The 11,454-nt window shown below is 39.0% G+C and overlaps 1 protein-coding gene across 1 annotated transcript; it reads right to left on the reverse strand.

Moving 5' to 3' along the window:
• Positions 1-5,909: 5,909 nt before the first annotated feature.
• On the reverse strand, positions 5,910-11,454 carry LOC135619690 (hydroxyproline O-arabinosyltransferase NOD3-like). The gene is made up of 9 exons (XM_065121951.1): positions 11,219-11,454; positions 10,677-11,137; positions 9,223-9,290; positions 8,928-9,129; positions 8,630-8,727; positions 8,464-8,533; positions 8,310-8,381; positions 8,034-8,147; positions 5,910-6,206 (listed from the first exon to the last, which is right to left on the reverse strand). The coding sequence occupies exons 2-9, from the start codon at positions 11,079-11,081 to the stop codon at positions 6,141-6,143; spliced, it is 1,095 nt and encodes a 364-aa protein (XP_064978023.1). The 5' UTR covers positions 11,082-11,137; positions 11,219-11,454; the 3' UTR covers positions 5,910-6,140.

The raw sequence follows: 11,454 nt of genomic DNA on the forward strand, positions 1-11,454 counted from the left end.
ACCTATCTCAATTCTGTCTACTGTTTCTTCAGCACTAAATAATCTGTCATAGTGGCCATTCTTCCCACTTTTATTATGTTTTCTATAGTTGTTTTCTAGTGCTGAGGTCTGTCCGTGTGGGGTTCATGATGGAGGCACAGATTGAAACCTAGAGAGAGAGAGAGAGAGAGAAAGACACAAACACAAAAGGGTGGGTGCGGGTGATTGAATGCGAAAGGTTCCTTTCCCGCCCCCTCTCTCTCTCTCTCTCCATCCTTCTTCCTCCGTCACATGACGTATAATTGTGGACGTCCATGCTTCCATGGCAAGCTGTGCACGGGGGTCCGGGAGGATCATTGCATCCCCGACGGGTTCAACGTACCAGAAAAAGGAAGCGGAGACGTCGACTCGCAACTCCACTCCCATCAAATTCTATGCTTTTCGTAGCTATTCTCCCATTCCCAGCGAAGAATATATGCCATTGCTTTCGTTTGTTAATGTCCATTGCCAAGCACATCTTTGTTAGTATTTTAGTGACAGCGTATGATGGACTCCTCCTTAATCTCTTTCTCCACTCCATCTTTTGTCTGCACGCAAGAGTGAGCTTTAACCTATGCCGTCGTAATCATCACAGATCTCAGGCTCAGAGTTCACGGCACGTAACGCCTGGTCACCATACTCGCAGGAGAGCGACGAGCTCATTGGTGGTGGCGGAGGCGAGGGACCCGAGGAGGACGGGAGGCAAGGCCGTACGACCCGCCGCTGCACGCCACAACCCCTCCGTAAATCTAGCATGGGCTGTCTCCGAGCCGCTTCGCCTTCTGGAGCACCGCGCGTGGTCCTCGTCACCGCGTTTAAAGCTCGCTCTGTGCGCTTCTGCGGGGAGACCAGCTGGGCTTCTGTCCTTTCCCTGGCAGTGCCACCCTTTTCCTTCCTCCCGTTCTCGAAAGGCTTCTTCTACCTCTGATCACATGCGTCCAAAGCGGGAATGGGAGCTTCATATCTTGTTAGAGGGAACAGCGACAGCGCCAGCAGCGGCAGGAATGATGGACTTGGATTGCTGCTGCACACAGCAACGTGCAGCATATGGATCAACAAGATTCAGATGCCATTCATGGCCAACGACTCGGAGGAGACGATGCCATGCATGAGAGAGAGAGAGAGAGAGAGAGAGAGAGAGAGAGAGAGAGAGAGAGATCAGAAGCTTACGGGAATGCCACTGAGATCTGAAGCCTATGTTTCAGCTGCAAGATACTGTAATCCGGGAAGGAATCATACACAATAATATATATGCATTAGGTCAATCACGTACTTTCTTTAACATATAATTTAAACACATGTACCCAATGTCATAAATGAGTGTTCATCAACTGCATGAAATTTCATGCATTCATCTGTCTGAATTATTTACACGGCTCTTAATTAATTAGCCCTAATTATAAGTTGACTTGGACTTTTTCAACAAACAAACAAAAATCAATGTTTAGTATGCAAATTTTTTTGATATACAATGTAGAATAGTAGCAATTAAAGGTTAATTGTATTATTCATATTATGCTAAGAATTAAGATTGTCTTATAAGAACATCTCAAATACATTTGTGGTGTGAGCTTTGATGTTTGCGAATATATATTAATTTAATCGTCAAAGATTCGTTTAGATAAATCCTTCGTATAATTTACTACCAAAAAAATAGGATATAAGATACCGACATCAATTATCTTTAAACCAAAAATAGATAAAAATACATATTTTTTTTCTTTCAGAAAATTTATCCCTCATCTAAAGTCTCGTACTCAATTATCTCCCACATGCTATGCTATGCTATGCTTCCACGAGGCTAAACGTATCGCGTCTGGACTTCAACTCACGATTCAAGTCACCTCTTATTCGTGAGCCAAATTGCGACGCCAAGCCGTGTTCCGGCCGTCACTTAGCGTGGTACCCCACGCCACTGTTCTCCCCTACCCCCACGTCTTTGTGAACGACCCAAATCACGAGTTACATTGGCATGCCGAGCTCTGCTTCTCTTCTGTAAGGAGCGTGGTAAGCTTTCGTTCCATGCAAGTCATGGTCAAGATCGTACGAGATTCGTTGGTGGGGTGCTATCAGACTGACCTAATTTTGTCGTCCGGCGATGACGAGGCAGAAAAGACAAAGAAGGGACAAACCGTGAAAGCTTTTCCACATCTCGTGTTAGATTCCGGAAGGTTGAATGTGGAGACTCGAATAGATATCTTACCGATAACTACGACTTAGGTTGGATGCATTTGAAATCTACGTTCAGAGAGCTGTGTATATTTCAAACGTTAATTAATATTTAATAATTTTGTTTAATAATATTTAATATTTAATAATTAACATTACAAATGCTCGATACCATCTTTAGATAACGATTAACATTTTAGTATTTATGATATACTAATAATTTTTTAAAATTTCTAAATGTACCCTATGAAAATTTTTAAGATCATAAAATTATTATTATAATAACATAATTTTGAAAAGAGATAATAGTTGGACACCGGATCACTTCAAGAGGGTCTGGTGAACCAACAAGTCACTCCTCTGAAGAATCGAGCTCCTTTTTTTCTTTCTTAATTTACATCTTCGGAATATCTTAGACGAAAATTTCGCTCTATTCTCTCAATAATCTTCGTTTTACATCACGTCGATTTTATCGTGGAATTAGACTAAGAATAATCTCAATTCTCGATAGGAGCTCGTCTCTTGTATCTTATCTTTCACATCATAAATATTGAGATATTATTGGTTTTTATCAAAGCCGCCTGTAAAATGTAGGTTTTGCTAGAGTAGATTAGTAAGTTAAGTTCAAAAGTCAAAAGGGGACAAGCAACACAACGGAATAAATATATTTTTATTGAAGTTTGGTAGTGAAGTTAGGTAGAGCACTTATACAATATATGAGTAAGATTGAATAAGGAAGGAATTATCAAACAAACTATAACTCTTATTTCCTCTCACATTTTCTCTTGATTTTTGTTATCGTCGATTAATATATTTTATATTATAGAATAAACTTTTTTTAAGATTAATTTATATGATTATATTTAATTATTTATTACATATCTAGATTATATATTTTTTGGCATAACTTTACATTTTATTTATTTACTTATTAAATTAAATAAAAATTATATATTTTTAATAAATATTTAAAAATATTATAATGGTAATTTTATCATATAATATTTGATGAACTTTTTGAAATATAATTTTACCAAACAACACTTGCATTAATATATATTTAAAATATAATTTTTATTTATTGTTTATCAAACAGTGAAAATATTCCATAACTACATATTTATTTAAGATTTTTTTCTTTAAACACATACTAAAAATACAAACGTATTTGAGTTTACTTCCATGTGTACATACATCAATTAGTATCTAAAGTTTGGAGATTAATATGATTGTAGCTATTTAATTATATGAAGTTGCAATTGTTATTTGTTGCGTTTCGGTTGTTTGTGAATGCCATCAGTTTCTTATATGTTGAGAAAATATAATGAAAATGGTATTACTAGTCTTAAATGATTAAATTTATGCATAAAATAAAACATAATAGTGGATAATATAAATCTCATGATTTTTAGACCTAATAATATTTATTAAATAAATTTTACTTAAAAATACACATTGATCCATCCATCGATACATGCCTTAAGGATTCTTTGAATTTATAGTGACAAAGGATACATTCCACTAAATAGCAATTCAAAATTAATATCTAATCGCGATGAAGATGAGTCATTCGAATAGTTTTACAATTCAAATGATTCTTTCATAAATAATAAATTAAATTTACTTATTGAATTATTATTAAATATCATAGGAATAAAAAAATCATATGGATTCAACACTTAATTGTTGAGATTAAAAAAACCTAATAATGGCCTCGGTTCAAGTTTAAGATGACAAATGAATAGGTAGCTTAGAACAAAGACTCGTAGAAGTATTTGTGAGAATATGGTCTTCCAATACAACCAAAATTTATGACCTTCGTAACAAAGACTCGTAGAAATATTTGTGAGAATCTGTTCTTCAATGCAGCCAAAATTTATGACCTTCGTATATCGCGTATGTCTCGAGATATGGTCTTCAGAATCACATCACGTTTCTGCAATTGCATGCAGCCGTAATTGGAGACCTCAACGCAGAAAACCTGCCCTTTATATATATATATATATATATATATATATATATATATATATATATATATATATATTAGCAGGAGCAGTTCTACGACATGATGCGTGTGGAGACTGCTCACTGGAAGTAGCAGACTGATCAGAAGGGGACCGGCAGCAGCGATGGAAGATCCGTATGTATGCGCAGAACGCACCGTCCTCCGCCGCTGCACCAAAGGCAGGCATGCAGCTGAGGCGACAGATGGGATATGAGCGAGTGACATAAAGGGGAGAGTGGCGGGGATAGGGATGCTGGGAAGCAGACAAGAGAAGAGGGTGGAATAGTCGATGGAGATGGGACTTGGATTGGCATTCGAGGAAGGAAAGAGTGATGTCATGTCGTGGGTCGGCGGATGGCACGCTCATCAATGCACACCGTCTTCGTGCTCTCCCCCTCTCTCTCTCTCTCTCTCTCTTTCTCTCCCTCTACCTCTCTCCGTGTCAAAAAGTCTTATCGAGGACGTAGCCAAAGTTTCAATCATTCAAACATAGTTGGTGCAAGACTAAATGAAGCAAGCAATCTGGTAGATTAATGTTGCCATCAAAGCCGTGTCCCATCAATAATGACTCTCTCTTTCTTTCTCTGTCTCTCTCTCTTGCTTTCTGTGGCTTTTTTTTTCTTCTTTTGTTGGGAGATTCCGAGGTGATGCCTCGAGCCCTTCAAAGACGGGGAAAGGGGTCGTGGAAGAAAGCAAAAGGGCACATCTATAGCATTTATTAAGCCGAGAGCACCGATCCCAACCCTGTGTTTTTGTTGGTGCTTCCCACACTCCCACAGATTCACCTTCCTTTCTTTCTTCATGTGGCAACCATTCAAATAAGAATAGGCCTTACGTTTATCCAAAACTATATGTAACATACATACTGTTGTGTAGATTCAATACTTATAATTAATTAACTATGTATTATTCTTCTAATCAGAAGGATATCTTATCAAGGAAAGTTACATCCAGTGGTCGAGAGGTGCTGTTTCTTGAGATTACTCATGCAACCAACCATGCATGGCCTTTCTTGACCCAATAAGCAAATACGTGACGTATAAAGGATATAATGGCAACACATTAATTCACATATTGGCCTACCATCCAGCTGTGAAAACAAGTAGAGGGGAGAGAACATTTCTCGAAGCAAAAGCATCCACCTCATTGTTTTCTCCAACGAACAGCCCTACTCATATCCCATGCAATCATGCATGCACGAGTGCACGGAAGGAAGATGTGGGAAGAGCAAAAGCATTCAGATCTCTGTTATGATGAATAAGCTATACGAAGAACTATTCAGGTGGCACCAAAGACAAAGTTTCTCCAATGGCTTCGACTATCGTAAGTGGTAATCATAATTGCATCTTTAAGCAGCTTGCGCGAACTGTTGATATAGAATCTAAAGTCATAGAGTGGAACGAACATGGGCTCTTGAACCTTTGCAACTTTGATCAGTTTAAGAATGTTTTGTGACACTTCAGATGGTCTGCATGCATTTCTTTCGTTTTCTTTGATTCAGCAACGACACTCTCTGGCAGGAAATGCATTAACATATTGATGATCTACTGAAAAATTCAGCAGCACCACTTACTTTGGCACAGCATGCATCAGTATTTTCATGGAAAATTATAAGCAACCGGAACACGTTATTAAAAAAAATCATCATAGTTCAACGATGAAAATGACAATCAATAATCGGTAAAAATTCGGAAGAGCGAGAACATGTCAAGTTGCAGCTGATGCTCCAGGCATAGAATTATGGAATATTCCTAAAGAAGAATCAAAGATGCACCAGTGATTAGTATTTAGAATGGACATTGACAGAAGAATTCCTCATTTGGCACCCCCTGTCATGTTTTGTCGACAAAACTTCATTACCTGTGACCTGTATGTATTTAGCTTATCTTTCTGTACTTGTTGAAGCTAGAGGTAATTTCATTTAGGTGCAATGACTTTCAAAATTTGACTATCTTCCATCATCCCAATTAGGGATGTTAGCGGTAGCCTCGTTCACCATCTTTACCAGTGTGACCTGCACCAATAATATCAAGAACATGATGGAGTCAGCAGGGATACAAGGTCAGTAGCTGTTTGATTGGTCAACCATAAGTTTTCTATTGTAAATTCACAGTAAAAAATTCCAGTAGATCAACAGATTGCTTATATGAACACATCTTATCGGCCATGTGTACGACTTAGATGTAAGGAGTAGTGGTGCCCAGTTTTAAAACCATTAGTAAGCTAATGCACGGGAGCCATGCAAAGGAATGCCACATTCAGCACCAAAAGTTCAAACAACAAGAACATATCCAAGATGTAGCATCACGAGAAAAGGTAGCCGATGCTACATCTCCATGTAATTTAGCTGTGTATAGGATATTAGCTCTTATTTGTCTTATAAGCTAATTGACAACCCCCGTCCCACCCCCTACCCCTCTGAAAAACCGGGAGAGGCTAAAATTGGTTTAGCCAGGAGGTAATAGTAATGTATAATGTAATAGCTCTTATTTTCTTTTTCTCTGTTTCTCCCACACTCTTTCCTCTGATGCACCCTCCCTCAATCAACTCTTCCTCCTCCCCACTACATCTCCATTTACTCCCCACCCCGCTGTGTCGCTGCTGCCTCCTGATTTTTGTTAGGGCACCGTGTTCTCCTATTGGTGCACCTCCTCCTACTTCCTCTTCAGCCTCTACCTTGTCCATGTCCACCTTCTCCTCCTCCTCCTCCTTCCCCCTCTTCTTCCCTCTTTTCTCTCTGGTCCAATGGTACCAATCCCTGTTGAGCATCGGTACGTTGATCTGTATCGATACCATAATAGTGTATCGCTGGGTCCGTTGCTGATGGCTGAGATTTTAAACCTTTCATCTACTTGTTTTATTATATTTTGATCCAAAATAATCAGCATAGGAACAAAGTATATGCAATTATTGAAAATAGTCTGTATATGTATCAAGTTCTCTAGTAATTTTGTTTTCAAAAATCCAAATGTTGAGTCTTGAAAAGCTACTTAATAAATTATTGGTTTTTATAGGCTTACATTTAATTCTTCAAAAGATAAATTTCTAGGTTTTCATATATGTCAAAGTAACCACCTTTTGATCAAAGGTGAAGAAAACAAAATCGAAAATTGAAATATTTGGCACAAAGATCAAGCACACACTTGCATGTAAGCACATAGGCACAATTGTTGTTATAGAAATGTAGAGTTCTTATTGCAGAACAACTGAATATACTCTCTGTTTGGATAAGTACCCAATTATAAAAGATCATTTACACTGGCTAATATCAGGTCAAGAGCACATGGCATGAAAGAACAAGCATTCAAGATAAATCACACGAGGAAAGAAACTCATACCACTTCGTGTTCTTAATTGACATGCATTTGTTTATCATAACACAAAATAGTTTTATTCATCAAATACAAAATAGAAGAGGATTTTTGCAGGATTTTACTCATGCTAGATTCATAGATTTCTTGACAGGCAACATCCAGAAAAGCATTATTCCTTCTCATAAAACTCTAATTAATATATTGATATTGGATTCAATGCTCAATGATAAAGAAAAGAATGCAAGTTAATTAAATCTAGACACTTCTTGACTTTTTAATAATTTCATCATTCTAACTGTAACTTTTCCATGCATTTACTGTTTCCAAAATAACTTGCATGAGAACAAAGCAGATATGATAATTTACTCATTCACTACTGGTACATAAATGTCTGTATTCCAACTTTTTAGGACTTAAAAGCTTAGATAGCATTAGAAAAATATATCGTCATGCAGTATGAGGAATACTCAAAAAAATATCTTAGTAAAGTCTAAAAACTTCTAAGATGGTCTTGAAGAGATACATACCACACTTTCAGGTACTCCTGGAGGAGGTAAGGACAGGTTCCTTGGTGGCGGACCATGGAGAAAAGATCTTTTGTCAAAGCGCCATTCCCCAATTTTCCCATAAGTTAGTTCACCCTAAGATTATATGAAACAATTACCAGAGCTAACACATAAATTAAGTATATGAACAAGGAGTACCAAAAACTGGTCTGGACATTCGAGTCATTGTTAATGACTTGTTGTTGGGGAAATTGCTTCAATAGAAACAGGTGAGGATGAATTGGAAGACAATGTTACCTTTAATGTATAGTCACACCCATAAGTAAAATGAATAATAAATGTGCTGTCCAGCTTTAAGTCCCAAGGGGGCTGCAATCAAACATTTGGAAAGTATCATCACAAAATCTGAAGCCACGATAGCGATATATTTAATACAAATCAATGTGATTACCTGTATCATAAAATCTTTACGGAGAATATGTTGCACACCATGCAATGCGCTTGCAATGGCATAAGCATACCTATTATAGCATCAGAGATAACAAGGCATTAGTCACCTTATTCAATTCAAAATTTATTGCTGCACTGAGATACAAATAAAGCATATTAGTTCCCACATTTCCAAAACCCATCCAAAAGCTTTGTCCGTCTCTGGATCCTCTTTCATTTTCAAAGAGATGTTCATCCAAGTAGGCGCAATCTTCTCCAGCTTGGACTGAAGTCAGACAAATACAAATGAAGATCTTATCAGATAAAACTTAGAAGCATTAGGTAAGAAAGTATTCTATAAAGCCTTAGAGATGTCAATGAAATTGAATTGAAAAAATATGAACTATAAAAAGAAACATACTTTGCAACTTTGAATGTACACACATGTTGCAGAAGCCAATCAAAAATTAAAAATTCAAAATATACCTTTTTAATTATCACAGGAGAATTGCCAATGGGGTCAATATTAGTCACAGGGCCCTTCTCTTTTGGAAAGAACTTCCTTATTATCTGTGAATGTTCTGCTGGTTTGATATAGAAGAATGGAAAACCTGCAGGATAGTCATCACGAGCCAAGTTCGGTAAAGGTCTCACGAAGACATGATCCGGTTCAGCCATTAGTATATACCTGCAGTTTTTGCCATTCAGCATAGAAAGCTTTTTCTCATACAGCACTAAAAACAAACTAAAATGATGCAATTTTTTGAAGAAAAAAACATACTCCTCCTCAATGGTTGCTTTTTCTAGCCATTGGACAAAAGCCCAAGGTCTGTTCAGGACAACATAACCCTGGCACCACATTAAGAAAGCATGTAAGACACATGTTGTTATTGACTAATCAAAGAAAGGGTGGCACAGAAGATCAAGCAGACATTCAGTGCCATCATGATAACCAGGTATGCAGCAACCAGTGAGCTATAGTGACTACAAGCTAATAGTTCTATACAAAGTTTTAAAAAGTGGTCAAACCGGTTTGTACCGCGTAGTATTTAGTTATTTGACCAAGAAACAGCGACACAATTTGGTCTGGTTCAGTTCAAAATCAACTAATTTTTTATTTTTTATTTTTTATACAGCAACAACTCTTTTTTTACTTTACTTTTCCTCTCTCTCTCTCTCTCTCTCTCTCTCTCTCTCTCTCTCTCTCTCTCTCTCCTGATTCTCTCTTGTTATTGTTGCCTGCTACCGCACACTGTCTGTTGTTGCTTCTTCCTCTGTCTCCAGCACCCCGCCTTTTCCTACCCCATTTCTCCTTCTCTTCCTCTGACTCTGACTCCCTTCTCTCCTTCTTCCTCTGACTCTGACTCCCTTCTCTCCTTCCTTTCTCCTCCTCCTCCTCCTCTCTCTCTCTCTTTGGTCTGTATCGACAGGTATACCAGCATATCGTGTGTCATTACCTTGATAGTTCACACATCAGTTACATACTGGTTGTTTCCGGAACTTGAATCCTTTGTTTTACAAAGGATATTGGTAGAAAAAGAACACTATGGCATAAAAAATTAACTATTTGCAATGACTACTCGTTGAACAACTTAATTTGACTCTTCAAAAGAATAATAAAGGCAATTAAATATTTTTGATACCATTGCTAGCAACTATTTTTCTGCAAAACCCTAGCAGGATTTCATTCTTTTACGACACCTATGGAAACCAAATGTGAAGTAAACAGGAAAAAATGAAAAAAAAAGGGTACAAACAGAACAAGAATTACTCTGCTACATCTTGCATTTGATTAGAGGCTTGTAAGGTTATTATGCATATGTTTATTTTGTTCTGCAATTCTTGCATTGGAAAAAGGATTTGTGAGGCAATAATTATGCTTATCACAGGGTTTGATCTTTGTTCTATTAACAAAATTGTAGCACTACGGCTTTTTTACTTCTCTCTTTGACAGTGACAGTACGGTTTGTTGCCTCTACCAAAGATGCATCGGTAGCATTCCATTCTCACCTTACTGAACCCCATCCACCACGCCCCCTGCCCCAAGTAAACACCGCCATGGATGTTCAACAAACAGTATTATGATTCTGCAGTATGCAGGTTCGTAACGACTTATTGTCAAATTTTGCTATATCGTTGGCCACCCAAATATGGATTAAAGTATCAACAATGCTTTGTTTGCATAAAGATGTCATCATGTATGAAGATCGACGCAAGCAAGAGATGAATTCTCACCCGATCCACGCCAGCCGGGAGGGGGTTCACCACGAAGGTCGGGATTTCGTCCATCAGGCTATCAGGCTTCCCGGAGTGCAGCACCCTAGTGAACCCTCCCATTTCCGATCCCTCCCCATCCTTCATCCGCTTGTACCAGTAGTACATTACCCGGCACTGCCACCTACTGTAGGCCGCGTCGGTGGCCGTGACAACGACGTGGAACGGCCTCCTCGATCCTTCGGCCCTCCTCAGTTCGTCGGGCATCCGGGTGACCGGATCGACGCCGGGCAGCTCCGCCCGCCGCTCCCGCCGCTGGTGGTGGATGACCAACGTGACCAGGTTGTAGGTCGCGAAGAAAACCCCTAATCCCAGCAAGACCAGGAAAAGCGGCGACGCCCTGCCCATGCTCCTCCTTTCGTTCATCCGGAATCCTCACCACCAACTACACCAAGCTCCCAATTCCCCAAATCAGCAGTCGCCTACAAGAACCAAAATAAAACAAGATCGAAATCGGCGGTACAGCTCAAAAGAGGAGCATAAAGAGAGATCGAGGGAGGCACCTGCGGGTGCGTGGGAGGTGGGGACTGGAAGGAGAGAGGAAAGGTGGGGTTGGGGGGGAGCGCGAAGACTTGGGGATTACTACGAGTAAAGGGTAAGCGAAGGTGTTCGTGCAAGGAAAGAACTGACACGATCGGTAACTATTGAGGAAGGAGACGATACTGCGCGCATGCGGTGGCGGGTCGAAGTGGGAAAGGGATCGATCGGGGATCGGTAAGGGGGAGTCGACGGGGGAGAG

This window comes from Musa acuminata, chromosome BXJ2-8 (assembly GCF_036884655.1).
Source record: "Musa acuminata AAA Group cultivar baxijiao chromosome BXJ2-8, Cavendish_Baxijiao_AAA, whole genome shotgun sequence".
In the NCBI taxonomy this organism is placed as follows: Eukaryota; Viridiplantae; Streptophyta; class Magnoliopsida; order Zingiberales; family Musaceae; genus Musa; species Musa acuminata.